This window comes from Palaemon carinicauda, chromosome 14, assembly GCF_036898095.1.
Source record: "Palaemon carinicauda isolate YSFRI2023 chromosome 14, ASM3689809v2, whole genome shotgun sequence".
Lineage (NCBI taxonomy): Eukaryota > Metazoa > Arthropoda > Malacostraca > Decapoda > Palaemonidae > Palaemon > Palaemon carinicauda.
In genome coordinates this window covers 34,464,554-34,483,449 of record NC_090738.1, presented here as the reverse complement: position 1 = coordinate 34,483,449, position 18,896 = coordinate 34,464,554, and the positions used below count along the sequence as shown (strand labels likewise).

General features: G+C 40.9%; 1 protein-coding gene and 1 non-coding gene across 3 annotated transcripts in view; one reads left to right on the top strand and one right to left on the bottom strand.

Moving 5' to 3' along the window:
- LOC137653160 (mitochondrial transcription rescue factor 1) overlaps positions 1 to 3,321 on the bottom strand; it is a 43,717-nt gene extending 40,396 nt beyond the window's left edge. Inside the window, exon 1 of one of the 2 annotated variants that reach the window (XM_068386536.1) lies at positions 2,941 to 3,321. In XM_068386536.1, coding sequence (XP_068242637.1) covers positions 2,941 to 3,219 — 279 coding nt within the window. In that variant the 5' untranslated portion in view covers positions 3,220 to 3,321. The remainder of the gene's footprint in view (positions 1 to 2,940) is intronic. The other variant, XM_068386535.1, reaches the window with a different exon arrangement.
- Positions 3,322 to 18,200: 14,879 nt separating this feature from the next.
- LOC137653856 (5S ribosomal RNA) lies at positions 18,201 to 18,319 on the top strand. Its single transcript, XR_011046551.1, has one exon. It is a non-coding gene; the product is annotated as a 5S ribosomal RNA (ribosomal RNA).
- Positions 18,320 to 18,896: the final 577 nt, after the last annotated feature.

Here is an 18,896-nt window from a genome sequence, read left to right as displayed (position 1 = left end):
GGGTGTAATGGACCTGTCTTATTGGTGCAAAGTGATAAATTAGCCTGCTTTACTCCCTTTGTTAGTACTGTAATAGCAAACAACTAATCTAGTATATTACACCAGTCAACCAGGACAGATATGAATAAACTTTTCTATAACCAGTTTGAAAAATAATACAGTTCAATTGTGTCTCAAATAACAATACTGCAAATTATTATTATTATTATTATTATTGAATGCTAAGCTACAACCCTAGTTGGAAAAGCAGCATGCTATAAGCCCAGGGGCTCCAACAGGGAAAATAGCCCAGTGAGGAAAGGAAATAAGGAAAAATAAAATATTTTAAGAATAGTAACGACATTAAAATAAATATTTCCTATATAAACTATAACAAAACAAGAGGAAGAGAAACTAGATAGAACAGTGTGCCCGAGTGTACCCTCAACCCAGAGAACTATAACCCAAGACAATGGAAGACCATGATACAGAGGCTATGGCACTAACCAAGACTAGAGAACAATGGTTTGATTTTGGAGTGTCCTTCTCCTAGAAGAGCTGCTTACCATAGCTGAAGAGTCTCTTCTACCCTGAACAAGAGGAAAGTAGCCATTGAACAATTAGAGTGCAGTAGTTAACCCCTTGGGTGAAGAAGAATTGTTTGGCAATCTCAGTGTTGTTAATTGTATGAGGACAGAGGAGAATCTGTAAAGAATAGGCCAGACTATTCGGTGTCTGTGTAGGCAAAGGGAAAGAACCGTAACCAGAAAGAAGGGTCCTAAGTAGTACTGTCTGGCCAGTCAAAGGACCCCATAACTTTCTAGCAGTAGTACCTCAATGGGTGGCTGGTGCCCTGGCCAACCTACTACATAAAACATAAAACAAAATTATAGCAAAGGTAATTACAGTGATCCATTCCGACCTAACAAAACTCGAAAAGACAGGTCCTTACCAAACTGGGCTGCAACCCTAATCTGACTTAGAGTGCCATAAGCCATAGAAAATACAAGGATGCATTCTAACCTAACTTTGTCTAGTATTCTGGGTCCATACCTAACCAAGTGAGTCCACAGACACACCAACCTAACCTGTCAAATTATGCCTTAAGTCACAGAAAACTCAAGATATTCATTCCAAGTGAACCTTACACATGTCCTACAGAGCAAAGGGGTCAAGCCCTGTCTCCTCTTTTCATAATTGCACAGGTTAACATGTTTTTGTAGCAAGTCTGTCTCCAATAAACTTTTGGTATTCACAGTATAATAAATACATTATAGCCAAGGGTAGCCATTTATCAGTAAAACTGAAAATATCTTAATGGATACAGAGAAGTTTCAGGTCTTATTTAGTTTTAAAATAATTGTTCTCCTCACAAGCACTTCTTACACACACAGCAGCCAATGTTTAGTTTTACAGAATTTAGTAAAATTTGGCTGAAATATGAATATATTTGTGTACTTGAGGAAAGATGCAACTTCTAACAAATAGGGCATGCATGACGTGACTATCAACTCTTGTACAACAACAATGGACTCATAACACAATGGTGATCTTCATAATACTATCAGGAAACACATAAGCTATTTCTCATTTTCCTTTCATGTTACCTATGAAAAAAAAAAAAAAAAAAAATTGTGGAGACAAAAGACTCATAATCTGTGGGCCCTGAGTTTTTGTGTCCACAACCCTACTGTCCATATGAGCCCACTGATCTCCCTGCCGAGTCACACAGCTATTTTCTGGTCCTCCTTGATCCTTAGCTTAGGTGAAAAGGGTGCTTGGGTACTGATCATATATTTATGTGTGGCCTCTAAGAAAAATTTAAATCTGAACCCAAACACAACCACTTCTTATAGGAAACTCCATGTTGGAGATAAATTAGAATATCATAGTATTTCCATCTATTTTTCTCAACTATTGCAATCACTTTAGTTTCATCTCACTTCTGGGTTTTTCATTAGTCCAAATAGTTTGGGTAGTTTGGGCAATTGTAACGAAGTTGGTTTACATGATTCTGGTAAATCGTCGCCACTGGGCCGTCGCTTGTAAACACTAGAGCCTCAAGTTTCTTTCATACCTAACCTAGGACATAGCCTCCTTACTCATTGAGGTGAGCTCCAATAGATCTTTACCTGAGCACCATTTTTAAACATCAAAGCCTCCTTGTTTCCCTTAACCCAAAGCCAGGTAGTGATTGAGTTACTAATCAAGGGCATTGCCCTTTTGCAATCCAAAACTTACTTAACAGTTAACCCTTTTACCCCCAGGCTATTTGGAAATTTCCAACCCTTAACCCCCAGGGGGTTATTTTTTTTCCAGCACATTTTGCAGTATATTTTTTTAAAATTGCTCTAACAGCCTTAATTTTTGTCATAGAGAGGTCAGGTTGGTCTCATTCTCTTGGAAAATGTCTGAATTTTCTCAAAAAATTATCAAAAATATGAAAACAAAAATTTGTATAGCATTTTTTTGCAAGGACGTACTGGTACGTCCATGGGGGTAAAGGGATGGCTTTTGTGAAATGTACCAGTACGTCCTTTGGGGGTAGAAGGGTTAACATAATTACGATGTATTTCTGCACATTTACAATAGGAAAAAACTATGGGGTGTATGTATGATAGCGGCCACCTGTATGTATTATTATGTCTAACCTTGTATACGGCAGTGTAAGGGGGGTCGTTAGCCCCCCCCCGTCAGGTAAGTAGGTAAGGACACAGCTTGTAGGTTAGGTTAGGGGGGAAAGTTTAGGCTAGTTGATGTCCATTTTTATTAAACGTGTGAGGGAGGAACTGGCCGCTGATATACAAAGGCTCCAAATGTTGCCTTGTCCGCATCTATAATTTTACCTATCCAAGTATCTTTGAACGGTGCATAGGCAAAGTTGTGCTACCCTCATCAACTTGCTTCAACACCTCTGAAAGTCGAGCGATTAAAGTTATCCAGTCACACCATTTTTCTTACCACATCTTTTCCACTCTTCGTTTTTCTTGATTTTCTACCTCGAGATGATATGACAATGGGCGATAACATTTGCAACTTGTTTTGTATCATTAATTCACTAGAGTAAAAAGGTCTAAATACGGTCCATAACTGTTTGGTCACTTGAATGGTCGGTATTCTTTCATTGGAGCTATTGATAACATTTCTTCTGTACTGGCATAACACTAAAGAATTTACAATTCTTGGCCGAGGACATGACCAAACTCTTAAATATCTAGACATGAACTGATGGCCTGCCATACAGATTAATAAATTTGTACCAAATGCTGAATTTGGTGGTATTGTGTAAAGTTGTAAACTTGCTGTAATTTTAGCTTTTGTAACTCAGTTATTTATAGTAGTAATTTGGAATACTTAACGTGTAACGGCTACCCAAATGATAAAAGTATTTTGTTCTGTGCTAAAACAAAGACCTAGAATAGCATTAAAGATATGTGCAATAACCCATCGAGTTATTAGAGCCAGGCGTCTAAAATGTCTAAGAAAATTGATAAATATCGTGCTGCCAGCAAATCGTGTAACAAAATAGCTTAAATGGTTTCAAATTGTTGGAGCCAAGATGTATGTCTAATTTAAGTTGATAATTTTGATAACATAACTTAGGATAGGAAATGTTCTCTATATTTTTCTTTAAATAGTTATAAGCTAGACAAAAATAATTGACAAATAAACAAGAATCCATTTGATGGATCAGAACAAGGTCAATAGTTTGAAAATGACAAGGAAAAAAAAAAGAAGTAAAATTAATAAGCGCACAGTTAACCCAAATGAACTGTTGGACATATTAAGTTATCTATACATATTGTCTCTCCCTTGACTCCCTAATAACTCTCTTCGTAATATGTCTAGTTTATTGAAATTACTTACATTTTAATCAATTGTTATTAAGGTGTGAGACATTTTACATTATCCCGTTCATGAAAATCACAAACATTGTAAGATTATGCAAGTCTAGATTCTATTTTACCCTGAAAATAACACTTGTTACAACCAATGGTTGAAATTTTTTGAAGGTATGTATTCGTTGTCAAATTGCAGTGCGGATTTTCATGGCAGACACCATGTTGAAATTTAAAAATTCTAAATGTTGCCCCAGTAGACATACAGGAATTCTAGATTAAATTTAAGATATTCCTTGTGCAAAAGAATATTCAATGTAATAAATAAACTATAGCTGACAATGAAAGGTAAATTAGGTTAAAGTTCTTTTGCTTGAGGGTACACTCGGGAACAATATTCTATTTATTTCTCTTCCTCTTGTTTTGTTAGTTTTTATAGTTTATATAGGAAATGTTTATTTTAATTTTGTTAGTTCTTAAAATAGTTTATTTCTTCCTTGTTTCCTTACCTCACTGGGCTATTTTCCCTGTTGCAGCCCCTGGGCTTATAGCATCTTGCTTTTTCAACTGGGTTTGTAGCTAATAATGATAATAATAATAAAATTGTAAATGACCAAATGAGGATCTTTAGAAGGGTATGTTGCAATGGTGATATTGGGAATAAAGGGGAGACTAAGATAGCATAAACTGAACTATTATTATTATTATTATTATTATTATTATTATTATTATTATTATTATTATTATTATTATTATTATTATTATTATTATTATTATTATTATTATTATTATTATTATTGATGTTGTTGTTATTATTATTATTATTATTATTATTATTATTATTATTATTATTATTATTATTATTATTATTATTATTATTATTATTATTATTATTATTATTATTATTATTGATGTTATTATTATTATTATTATTATTATTATTATTACTATTTGTTATTGTTGTTGTTGTTATCATTATTATTATTATTATTATTATCATTATTATTGTTAATGTTAGCAAGCTAGATTAAAGTCAAGTTTACATCTACGTTCAGAACATTTTATATACAATATCATCAAGAAGAAAAATATGTTGAAGTGACCCATGAAATATTTAGTCGTCCAAAGAAAACGTATATCTTTATTTTCATTTCCTAGGTAACAAGGATAGATCTAAAATGCTATATAATATTAAAATAGATTAGTTTTTTTATCTTTAATAAGTTATGAGTTAATAAATCATTAATGGAAAATTTTGTACTCCTGTGGCTTTTTATCCAGATCAACACTTCGTTATAACCACGATACTAACTAGGCCTACTTATTTCTTCTTTTAACGGATAGCAGGAGGGCTATTGCAGTGATTTTAGAACATATATATATATATATATATATATATAGAGAGAGAGAGAGAGAGAGAGAGAGAGAGAGAGAGAGAGAGAGAGAGAGAGAGAGAGAGAGAGAGAGAGAGAGAGAGAGAGAGAGAGGTGTCAGCGCTAAACTCTTGATAGAAGTTCAAACATACTGGACACAAATGTTTTGCAACACATGACTGACCAATGCCCTGAAGATAGTTCTTTTCTGGAAACTGAATTACAACAAACAAGGTCTATGAGGTTATTTAAAGTTGTGAATTCCTTGTTAATTATTCTCCTAAGGAGAATAATTAACAAAGAATTCACAACTTTAAATAACCTCATAGAGTTTTCTGCGTTTATGCATCTTTACAAAATAGCGTTTTCTGACCTATAGATATTGATCAATATAGATTTGGCATTTACGCTAACGCCAACTTCATAAATGTTACGAAATATGGGTGAGAGAATGAAGTCCTCCTTAGCCGTTCTTAGTAGGCCTATTTACCCAAAACTAACTAAATATATTTCCCAGGAGAGATGTCATTTGCATCAATATAGGCCTACTTTCAGAACTATTTATTGATTTTTTATGCTTTGAACTAATCTCTGATTTATATGCGGATACTTATTAATTCATATATTTTATACTTGATTTCAGTCATACAAGTCAATATAACTAAAATATTCATATTCTTTTTACTTTAAAGATAGTATATGTTCAGTTTCGTTATTCTCCTAGATGCATATCTAAATGTTTGAAGCCTAAAATAAAGTCATTTTATGTTTCATGTCAATTAGTTTATTATTTAAATCAGTGGCCTGACACAGACTTAGCTTAATCTAGGTGAAGATTATATATATATATATATATATATATATATATATATATATATATATATATATATATATATATATATATATATATATATATAATCTGTCATTTTTATCATATGTACTTGTGTTATCCCCATCATTATTCTTTCCATTGCTCTTTGAGATGAAACTAGCTTATGATTTAAGGCTCCAAGTTTCTGTTGCATAAGTTAATACACATACTGTCTGCCCTAAGTAAGTATATCTATTAACAATCTCTAGAGATTCATGTTCTATACCTACAGCTTGGAAAAAGTTTATCAGAATGCTAATTTACAAAAAGGGAGACACAAAAGACCTGAAAAATTAACGCCCAATAAGCTTACTCTCCATAATATATAAGATATTTACTAAGATAATATTAGGCCGGATAGAAAAATGGCTAGGCTTTTATCAACTAGGAGAGCCAGAAGGCCTTAGAAGTGGGTATTCAACAACTGGCAATGCATATATATGTTATTAATCAGCTAATGGAAACTTCAAGAGAGTATCACAAACCCCTATGTATGACATTTTTAGATTATGAGAAAGCTTTTGATTCTGTCAAAACATCAGCAGTATGAATGCCTTCCAAAGACAAGAAATAGATGAGTCTTAAGTTAGAACACTTGGAGATATCTGTACAGGAAATACAATAATACTAGAAATACATAAAGATAGTTAAACATTCCAACTGAGAAAGGAGTTAGACAGGGAGACTCATTTTTCGTAAATTATTCACATCATGTCTAGAAGTAGTTTTTAAGAATTTAGATTGGGATAATGTAGGAATTAATATTAACGTGAAATGCCTTAACAACTTAAGATTGGCAGATGACATAGTTGTGTTTAGTGAATCATGGGAGGAATTACAAAAGAGGATAGATGATTCGAATAGAGATAGCAGAAATGTAGGACTGAAAATGAAGATGAGTAAAACTATAATGTTCAATGAACATGCAGACACAACAAATAAGAGTTATGGACTAACCTCTAGAGCTTGTTAATGAATATACTTACCTGGGACAGACGGTGATTGTTTCCCATGGGCAGGAGACCGAAATTAATAGAAGAATAAACTTTTGGAAAACAAAATGAGATTATGAAAATTAAAATGCTACCTGTTCTAAAGATAAAAATATTTAATCAGATAGCCCTATCAGTTTTAACTTATGCATTAGAAACTTAGGGACTTATTAATGCCCCGGTATACAAGCTAGTTACAACTCAGAGAGCTAGGGAAAGAATTATGCTGGTGATGACAATAAAAAACTAGAAAAAAAAAGCAACATGGACACTAGAGTAAACTAAAGTAGAGGATATTCTAACAACATGTAAGAAAAAGAAATGGACATGGGCAGGACATTATAATGAGAATGGCAGATTGTGTACTACTATAGATGAACATTAAGAACAACAGAATGGGTCCCTAGAGATTTAAAAAATAAAACAGGGAATACAGAGAAGACGATGGATTGGCGAACTAATAAAGTTTGCGGGTGTGGACAGGGTAACGGCATTTAGTAATTAAATAGTATATTATAATAATTCTAATTAGTCCATTGAACAGATAGGAGTTGTTATTTCCCTTAGAAATTAAATGCCAACTTTTATTGTTGACATGTATCGCCATAAGGTAGTGACCAGACCTAAACAATTAACAATATATTGAAATTTAAGTCATCATTACCCTTTTTCCCCCATCTATTGTGATTTTGAAATATTTGGAAATGGGTATATTAAAAATTTTAATGAGTTATTCTATTTTTTCTATGGAATAAAATCGAAAGTTATCATACCATGATTGCTTGGCAACTGTCGATATTCCATAAGTTATAAGACATTAAATTGTCTTCCCGTCCGGTAGTGATTTCTTTGCATGTGAATTAATTACTGAATTGATATTAATCTCCTCTCCTTTAGGTTGCTGAAGAAGACTAAGGAATACTTTTCCTACTTGTGAGTGCTTTATAAGTTACTAATTACCCTGTTGGGGCCTAAATTGATTGTTGAAGCTCAAAATTATTGTAAATTTGCAAGGTTAGCAATGGGCTAGTCCTAGGGTACCATGACCTTACTAGGCTTTTCTGATTTAGATAGAAATCTAAATAAATTTATTTTGAGTGTATAAAGTCTTAATACTGGTGATTTATGTGAAAATACATGTAATTGCAATTACCTTGCCAAATGCATTCCCCGAACCCAATTATGGACGCCTACGTAAAGAAGTCTTTCTTTATGCCTTATCATGACATAGGCCTAGTTTTACCGTCATAGGAGTTTTACCAAGTAATCTTTTAAGTAACATGTGCTTGTGTCAGAATTTTTCTTATATTGAAATTAAATGACCCTGTTTGTTATGAATGAGTGAACTACAATTTGCTCCTAAGCCTGATATAACTATAATCTAACTTGAAGTACTTTTGGACTTTCTTGAAGTAATTTGGGTCATAGCGTACTTAGACACATACAGTATAGCTTAATAAAGTAAATAGAGTCATTATAGCCTATGGGTAATTCAACATGGAAGTTTTTTAGATCTATTGTGTCTTTGAACATTAAACCCATCAAAATAAACAATGATTTTGCATTATTATACATAAGAGGAAAACCACCTTAAGAAGGTTATAGACGAGAATCACATAAACCGCCTTTATTCTACATTAGGGTTGGGAAGATGGACAATGAGAAATGTCTTTTTTTATTTATTTTTTTTTGGGAGGGGGGGGGCGGGAAACCCAAACTGATTGCAATAAACTTTTCTTGGATTGTCAGTAACCTAACCTAGGTTTGGGTCCTTACCTACCGGTGTTATTCAATTCTCCTGAAATCTCCGGTTCTCTATCCTGCAGGAGTGACCTACATGGATGCATTGTAACCTGATCACATTTGCCTAACCTATCTTATGAGGGTCGAATCCTTACTTACCAAGGGAGCTTCACCCTCTCAACCCTGTAGGCCTATTTGCTAGCCTACATGTACAGTACTAAATATTACAGCATATTATGAATAGTATTGCAATAACAAAGCTTAGCCCGAAATATTGAAGCAAATTACATGAAATTTATCACCAATTTACAATACTTTGCCACTTTGTACAGAAATAGGCTAATTTAGCAGAGCCAATCACAGTTTTCGGTATAATACAGTTTCAGCCAAACTCGGATATCCAATGTGAAAATATACATTTCTGGCTTGAATAGCATGTTTTCAACAAATTTGTCTTTTATTTCTGCTGCAAATAATTAGATTTAGAGATACAAGGCCTCCCTAAATAACTACAATAATTGGGTTCCGTAGTGGGAAATCAGTGTTTTTTGGTGGGAGAATACTGAAAATAGATGAAATAAGAGCTGTCTAATCTAAACGAACCAGTCATCATAATAAAAAAAGTTACCGTAATCAAAATTGAAAAGTAGTAATGAAATATGGTAAAAAGAAAAAGAGTGCTTTTTGTTTGCCAGACTTCTCGATGCATAGAAGATGTGATTTTCCATCCCATTTTCTATGGAGTTGAATCGTTCTTAGCAGTCTGCATCATATTACAAATACCTTGTTAGGCCTATTTAACCGAGCGAATGATTTATTGGTTTTTGCTCTGTCGTATGCTGGCTTCTCTTGCGGTTAAACATTATCTCATTGCTCCAATGTTCTGGCAAGCATACTATATTTTGCTATGCGTGTTAGCACCATGGGCTAGTATTTCGGTAGAGTAATAGGACCACCACGGCACTTACCATGGGAATTTTGATACTTTTTGGTTGCACTTAATACTCACGCAGAAATCAGTTCACTATTATTATTATTATTATTATTATTAAATGCTAAGCTACAACCATAGTTGGAAAAGCAGGATGCTATAAGCCCAGGGGCTCCAACAGGGAAAATAGCCCAGTGAGGCAAGGAAACAAGGAAAAATAGAAAAGTGATACCTCTGGATACGAAAGTTTCTGCTTATAAAAATTCAGGGTACGAAAAGCGATACGAAGATTTTTATGTCCCAGTATACTAAAAAATTTTCAGGATACGAAAAGCTTACAAGATCCCAATTTGTCGCTGAGAGTAATTTTAAAAAGCGCCCGCCGCCAGACATTGAACTTGGGTAAACTCACTTACAGCCTCCCGCTCACCCATTGGTTATCTCCCTACTCAGATGGTAGCTGCCGCCATAAGATCCTGCTTTCCTATTGGTCGGCAACTATCCCACCTTGCTTACGCATGGGCGTTCATCTCCCTCTCTCTATTTTCGTTCCGACTGCGGTATCGTTAACATTGACTTCGTGTGCTTTCACTTGTTTGACGTAGTGTTAAATACATTCGCACACCACGTGTTATCGTTATTAAACATTCTTTACTGTGTACTGTACTGTATTAGTGTTTACTACATAGTATATAATGTACGTAGTGTATTATTGAGCTTAATACTGTAGCCATGGGTCCCAAGAATGTTGCCGAAGGAAAGAAGAAGAAGACGATGCTCTCGATGGAGACGAAACTCGAAATCGTGAAAAAGTACCAGTCTGGCATGCATTTAAGTGTGATCGCCAAGGAGTATGGCCGGAATCCGTCTACGATAGGCACCATCCTGAAGCAGAAGGCGGCCATCAAAGCAGCGACACCTTCTAAGGGCGTCACTATTTTCTCCAACAAGAGAACCCACGTGCATGACGAGATGGAGAGGCTGCTTCTTGTGTAGATCAAAGACAAAGAGATCTCAGGAGACGCCATCACTGAGACTACAATTTGCCAGAAGGCCTCCGCCATTTTCGGTGATCTCATGCGTTCTCAGGCCGAAGAAGGGGCAGGAGAAGGAACATCCCAGCAGGAACCCCCAGAGTTCAAGGCTTCTTGGGGGTGGTTCGAGAAATTCAAGAGAAGGACTGGTATTCATTCAGTGGTACGGCATGGGGAGGCAGCCAGCTTGGACACAAAGGCCGCCGAAGCCTTTGTTAAAACGTTTGACGAGTTGACTCTGCAGGAAGGCTACAGTTCGCAGCAAGTTTTCAATTGCGACGAAACTGGGCTTTTATGGAAGAAAATGCCTCGTCGGACGTTCATCACGGCGGAGGAGAAGAGGCTACCCGGACATAAGCCTATGAAGGACAGGCTTACCCTTGCTTTTTGCGCAAACGCCAGTGGGGACTGCGAGATAAAGCCCCTGCTGGTGTACCATTCTGAAAATCCCCGAGCCTTCAAAGCCCACAAAGTCATCAAGGAGAACCTTCCCGTGATGTGGAGGCAACTTTTTATTGATTGGGTGAATGTCTGCTTCGGTCCGACTGTCCGAAAATATTTGGAAGAAAAGTGCCTCCCTATGAAATGTCTGCTGGTGTTGGACAATGCTCCAGCTCACCCTCCTGGCCTCGAGGAATATCTTCTGGCCGAGTATTCCTTCATAAAGGTCCTGTATCTACTTTCTAACACCACCCCTCTCCTCCAGCCCATGGACCAGCAAGTTATTTCTAATTTCAAAAAATTGTACACGAAGCATCTCTTCCAGAGATGTTTCCAAGTGACAGAAAGTACAAACCTCACTGCGTGAATTCTGGAAAGATCATTTTAATATTGTGATATGCCTCAGACTCATCGATCTCGCTTGGCAGGAAGTTTCGAGGTGTACCCTGAACTCATCTTGGAGGAAGCTGTGGCCTGATGTTGTCTCTGCATGAGACTTCGAGGGGTTCGGGAAGCCTGGAGGCGAAGCCGAGATCGTTGACGATCCTAAACCCATTCAGCATCCTGAGGTGGCTGACATCGTACATCTTGGTACTGTACGTCCATGGGGCTGGAAGTTAGCGCCGAGGATATAGATGAACTTATCAAGGAGCACCACGAGGAGTTGACGACGGACGACCTGAAGGAGTTGGAGACGATGCAAATGAGTGTTGGTCAAGAGCAGTTCTCTAGCGGTGATGAGGAGGATGTTACACCTTTGAAAATGTCAGACATTAAGGAAATTCTTGCCTGTTTCCATAAAATGGCAGACTACTGTACGTCGAAAAGGAACATCCAGAAAAAGTTTATACCAACCGTGCGCTTCAACACTGCAATGACGTTTGCCTAACGCATTTTAGAAATGTGTTGAAAAGTAGGCAGAAACTAGCTTCCATGGATAGTTTCTTATTAAAGAGGCCAGCAGTATTAGTAGGCCAAGACGAAGGTGAAAGGGAAGAAAAGAAACAGAAAAGAGGAAGTGATGATGAAGTAGAAGGTGAAAGTAAAGAAAAGAAACGGAAAAAAAGAAAGTGATGAAGAAGTAGAAGAAATTTAGAAAATGTGAAAAACGTAAAGTTATGAAAAAGCAAAAAAAAAAAAAAAAAAATTCAATTTTAAGTTTTATGTGACCGTTAAGTGTTAAAGTAATTTTTTCTTTCATTTTATAGTTTTCCATACGTAATGTTAAGTGTTAATTATTTCTGCCATTTTTTCATTTCGTAAAGTTTAAGTGTTAATGTGTTAAGTGTGTAAATTATTGTACGTAGTCTGTCACTTGTTACGTTTTCTGCCTTATGCCATCCTCCTCTGCCGCGACTTCGCTATTGGACATCGTCTCAATCAAAAGGTAAGTTTACACTTTTTTGTTAATTAACTGTACCTTTTTTTCAGGGTATCAACCCTTAATTTAGGTGTACAGGTAACAATACACCTTCACTGATCCAAATGCTTTACATACAGTACCGTAACTTTTATACAGTAGTAAAGAAAACGGACCGTTTTCTTAGGGCTTAGAGGGGATAACTAGGCTATAACTACATTATTGAATAATCTCATGGTGGTTTCTGGAATGGATTAGGCTGTTTTTAACGGTTGGGTTAATTATTGAATGATAGAATTGGCTGTATTGCATGTTTATTACTACAGTTTAGCGTGTTTATGAAAGAAAAGGTGTCTTTTCTTAAGGCTTGGAATGGATTAGGCTATTTACATGTAAAACGCGACTCAGGATACGAAAAAATCAGCATACGAAACCGTATCCTGAATGGATTACTTTCGTATGCTGAGGCATCACTGTATTTTAAGAACAGCAAAAATATTGAAATAAATATTTCTTATATAAACTATAAAAACTTTAACAAAACAAGAGGAAGAGAAACTAGTTTTGGGGTTAATTGTAATGTCCATGAAACCATCCAATAACCACAAAATATGAGAAGCAACAACTACTGCACATCTGAGCAATAGAATCCATGGCAGTCAACTGACACTCACTGATTTTAGAAGGACGTGTGAAATCCAAAATCTCAGTTAGTTGGATAATCTTGGAACAAAGCAACCAATCAGGTTTCAGTATTTTTACCTTACTCATAATTCATAACCAAAAAACGAAGGACGATCAGGCATTTTTACCCACAATGGAATGACAAGAAATAAAATAGCATCGGCAGAAAAAGTAACAAGGCAGTGTACAAAAATACATCCTTGGGATAACAATCATGAACAATATTCATGGGTAAATATTTCCATAACCCTTAATTTGCAGAAAATTCAAGTAACTTTTTCGTACGAATCATCTGAAAAATATACAGTTTAAGTAAAAAATAATAGATATCTAATTGTTCCGTAACCGAAATACAAACCGCGCTATTTACATTGGGTTTACCTTTCGGCGTAGCTGGGAAGCCATTAGAATTTAACGAGGGTGTATTACCCCCGCGCTAGTTAGCAGGGGGTAGGGGAGTGGTAGCTAGCTACCCCTCCCCCCCCCCACACACCGGTGAACTGCTTCACTTCACTTTTGGCTCGGACAATGGACAGACGTCTCTGTCTTTGTCCTCGCTTGGCAGCCATTGTTGTTTTGTCTTTACTTAATCACTTACTTTTCTTTTACTCAGTATATATGTAAAAAAATTTTCGTGTTTATGTATATATTTGAGTATAGAAATTAGTAAGTTTCCTTTTGAGAGTTTGTGCTTGTGTGTGTAGTGTACGATATCTCCGTGGAGCCCTTGGCAGTTAGGCCACCATAGTGTAATTTCATGGGTCGCGATCGAGTTTGACTACGGTCTCTCTCTCTCTCTCTCTCTCTCTCTCTCTCTCTCTCTCTCTCTCTCTCTCTCTCTCTCTCTCTTTGAGGTCGTTCACCCTTTTAGTACGTTACTTTTACTACGTCTGAGTAGTTTCCTTCCCGTGTGGGTGGGGTTGCTACCAATCTAATTGTATTTGTTGATTTTTCAGCTTTTGTAGAACGATTCCTTTCGGGGTTTTTGTTCTTTCTTTAGTGTTCATTCATTTTTAAATTACATAATTACATAGTTACATAATTATAATTGTTATAATTCTGTGTTGGTTACAGCTCTCCTTCCGTGAGTGTAAGTGGTTGTGAGGGTACGTGCTTGTTGTGTAATTCTTGTGTTCCTTTCCCTCGGAATTCCTCTTCGGAGCCTTCCCCGGGGGAACGAATGTTAACTAATGATTTTTGTTTTTATTTTTCACAGTTACCGATCTAGTTCGTTTCTGTAATGTGACAACAGAGTGAGCTGTCTTGTTGAGGCCTGGGGATTCGGCTGTTGCTGCCTCCCCTATAGATCTTCGTCAAGGGCGTGTTTCCTTCTCCTGGAAGTACTCCCGTGACGATTGACAGCTCTCCAGTTCATTTTAGAACACTCAGGAGGCTCGCCTCCTTGGGTGGGTAACTTTCCTTCCGAGGGAAGTTTTCCTGTCCAGGCTTGAGTTTTTCCCCTTTGGGGGGTTCTTCTCTTGCCTTTTTTTCGTGCGACTATGCTCTTGGTGCTGAGCGGTCGCACCTGCAGTTACGCTCAAGGGGCTGGGCAACTGCAGGAGCCCCTCTTAGGGGGATTGCTCTTTTTAGGTCACTGGCTGACCCGTCTCTTCTACGAAGTGTTTCTCTTTCGTTCGCGAGAGAGTACACTCATAGAGACTCCTCTTCGGAGGACTCTTCTGCTGTTGTTGCTGTTGGCCGCCTTCGCCGTAAGGCTCACCGTCCGCTACGTCATATGGGCCTCCCATCTCCCTATAAGGGTGCTAAGAGGCGCCTTTTTGAATCTCCGTATGCAGCCTGCAGCTCCTTCCTCTTTAGATCTCTCCGGGGGATCGATCTACAACGCCTTCTTGACCTTCCACCCCTGGTGCAGATGGACAGCAGTCTGACCTCGTCTTCCGACGGACAACGGTCCCTTCGGGGCAAAGGGTTGCCTCCCACGGGGGTGCTTCCCTTGCGTGTCAGGGTTCCCCTGCGCGCCCTTCTGCAGTGTTCTCTCCTGCTCAGTGTTAGCGCACAGGCGCTCTCCTGCTCATCAGCGTTTTCCTGATCGCTAGCGCTCTTCTGTTCGCCAGCGCTCTCCTGTTCGCCAGCGCTCTCTTGTTCGTCAGCGCTCTCCTGATGATCGTCGCTGCTGTTCCTGTTGTGCGCCCTGCGTTCCTGATACGCGCCCTGTGCGCCCACGTTAGCCCGCGCAATCTAGAACTTCGGTTCAGGTCTTGGACAAGGACTCTTCTTCTACGCACAGGATTCCACGCGTCGCCTTCTGCTCGCCAGCGACCACAGACGCGTCAACGTTCGCCTGCTCGTCAGCGATCTCCTGCGCGTCAACGATCGCCATCGATCTGCCACGCGTGTCAGGTCCCCTGGACACCATCAGTAGCGATCTAGCGCTTGCCTACTGTAGACCACGATCTCCGGTAGCTGAGTCTTGCCGTAGATCTTCCTCTTGCTCGCCAGCGCTCACCTTTACTTCTGTCCTTCTGTGCGCCAGCTTCCTTCATTCGCCAGCGCACATCTGCGCGCCCTGTTCTGCCACACACCAATGGGCGCCAACAGTTTTCCTGACCGTCCAGGATCGCCTGATTGACAGCTCGCATTGACACTCACCTTCCTGATGCACCTGCGCGCCTTCTGATTAGTGCGATGCGCGCTAATCATCCCTAGTTTCTTACGCGTCAGCGATCTCCTACGCGCCCGCACGATTCTTTGCCTGCGCGCTAGCATTTGTTAACGCACCACCGCTCGCCAACACGCCGTCGCTTGCCAACGCGCTGTCGCCTGCCGACGCGCCATCGCTTGCCAACGCGCCTTCACTCGCCTATGGGTCGTCGCTCGCCGAGACGCGCCATCGCTCGTCAACGTGCCATCGCCCGTCAACGCGCCATCGCCCGCCTACGCGCCATCGGTCTCCCGACCGCCTGTGCTCGCCCGCGCTCCCACGTGCCTGCGCGACCACACGCCCACGTTCCCGCGCGACCGCACGCCCACGTGCCCGCGCGCCCGCGCACATGCGCTCCAACCTTCGCCCTCGCGCGAACCAACGATGTTTCCATCGCGCGAATCAACGGTGTTCCATCGCACGAACCGACGGTGTTCCATCGCGCGAACCTGCGGTGTTCCATCGCGCGAACCGACGGTGTTCCATCGCGCGAACCGACGATGTTCTATCGCGCGAACCGACGGTATTTCATCGCACGAACCGGCGGGGTTCCTTCGCGCGAACCAACGGTGTTCCATCGCGAGCGCCGGCTTGATTCCTGCAGTAGCCATTGCTTGCCTACGGGTGACCACTCGCCTGTGAACTATCGGATTCCGACCGCCAGCTCTTGCCCTTCCAACCACGCTCGCCCTCCTCGCTCACTTTCGTCCGCGCTCCTGCGTGCCCGCGCACTGGCGTGTCCACGTTCGGCCACACGCGAACCATTAATTTACCTTCACGCGAGCACCAGGGCGATTGCGACCTCGATTCCCATCTGGGTTTCGCAACACGGCCAGCCTGGCGAGTCTTCTGGAACGCGTATTTCCAGAACACTGTCTTCACCCTGTAAACGCAGAGCATGGCACGTGCAAGAGCAGGAAGAATCTTCAGAGAGGTCTGGGCAACATTCTTCCCAGAATCTGGGTTAGCCCTCCCTCCTCGTCATTACCTGGAAGGGTCGTGCCAGGGAATTTTTTCCTTTCGAGATTTCTCCGTCGGGCAAGGGGTGACTGGTTTAGCCCTTCCTCTTCTTCGTCCCGTGGAAGGGGCTTACCAGGTCCTTTCCCTTCTCGGTTGCGACCCGAGGTTTTGTACAAGGAAGCTCCAGGAAGCTCATAGGTACTTTCCTCCTCTCATGCTCAAGCACCTTTGCGTTCCGTCGCCAAGTTTCGATCTTGCGGGCAAACTCGATGTTGGAGCATCTAGACGCAGTGACCGAGGGCTTCCCCTTGGGTGTCTCATCCGTGGATGTCGACAAGCTCAGACACTCTTCCATCCTTGGGAAGAGCTTGTTTGAGGCCAAGGACAGAGACATGGACAGCTGTTGTGCGGAGGAAGTCGACTTCCGTTTTCACTCTTCCAAGGCGCTTTCTTCCAGACCCTGCAGGCCTCCAACGCCTCTTCTTTCAGCCTCGTCAGCCTAAGTTATCGGACCGGCTACAGCAGCTAAGACAAGGTGTACAATAGCAGTTCCCTCCTGTCAGGGACAGGTAGCACGGGAGGCTCTCCCGGGGAGGCATAATCCTAGAGGGAGCGGCAGAGTTCACAAACTCTAGGATTGGCAGGTCTCACGCTAGGAGGATGCCTAACGTTACTCATCCGAATAACAGCTTCCCGATGCCGATTCCTGCACGATCTCCGTGATCAGCCAAGGATATCGCGCCTCGCTCTTACCATCTCTCTGTCTCTGTCAGCGAATCCAGTGTCACTGAACCTCTATGCCATGGGGCGGCAAGAGTTTTGCCCGTTTGGGCAGAAGGATCCATGCCTTAGGAGAGGGTCCTCCATAGGGTCGGCGACGGCTTCACCCCCTGGCTTCTTCAGTCGATCCTTTCTCGTAGGAAAGCATCCGTGACGGGAGTTCCGTCATCAACCTCTCAGATCTGGTCAAGTTTGTCGAACAAACTTCGTCCAGCGTGGAACAGCAGAGTCGATCAGACTGGTAACGAGGCTCTTGGAATTCAGCCTAGACTACAGGTGTTCCTGCTCAAGATGCGGTGTGGCGATCCCGCCGCGGCATCGCAGGTTTTTCCCCAGAGAACTCTCCCTGCTTTCCTCATGGCCGCTCAGGAGCAGGCTTCCGCCCCCTTCGCTTTTTGGAGGTCTGGTCAACCTCGGTAGGCTCGGGTTCGACCTTCTTCAACACCGGGACAAGCTTCCGGGTCTTTACCAAGAGTGAGGGATCATGGTAATTTGCTAGGAGCCTTCTCTACTTCTGCCTCAACACCTGGAGTATCTAGCCATGATATTGAGTCAACGGCCATTCCACGTTGAAAACACCGCTTCTCGTCCGATCAGCGAAGTTAAGCAACGTTGGGTCTGGTCAGTACTTGGATGGGTGACCGCCTGGGAACACCAGATGCTGTTGCCTCCTTCTCCGAGCCTTCCCTTCAGTTGACTGTGGCAAGGCTGAGGAGAGTCGCAGTTCCTGTTCTCAGTCAAGCAGAGCTTTCAGCCCTACCTTGGAACGTTTCCTGGGTCTCTTTTCCTTATTGTCCCGTCTAAAGTCCCGAACGGTCGCCTCAGGATAAGTTCCCTGTGAGGCGGCCCAAGTTCCGGTGGTATCAAAGCAACGATTAACCGGACTTTCTGGCCCCTATGGGACCAGCGGAACGTTTAGACCTGCAATGGGTATTGACCTATGGAACCTCTTGCATGGGAGTGGATATTCTCGTCCTTTCCCCACATTTTGATGCTGTTCTTGGACTCGTCAAAGAAAAGGGGGGGGGGGGGGGGCATGTTCCGGTTCAAGCCTATGGTCAGGACCTGAAGGATACCTCCCCATCATTCAGGCAGGCTTAGGGGCCGTAGTCTGGCCCCTCTACAGATCCTACAGTTCCTGCCGAGTCGCTCCGTGCGCAACGACTTCATGGTACTGGCGTATTCCAACCAGCAAGGGACGCATTTTCATACCTTCGCATCTTGCAGTAGAGATACTGAGATGATCC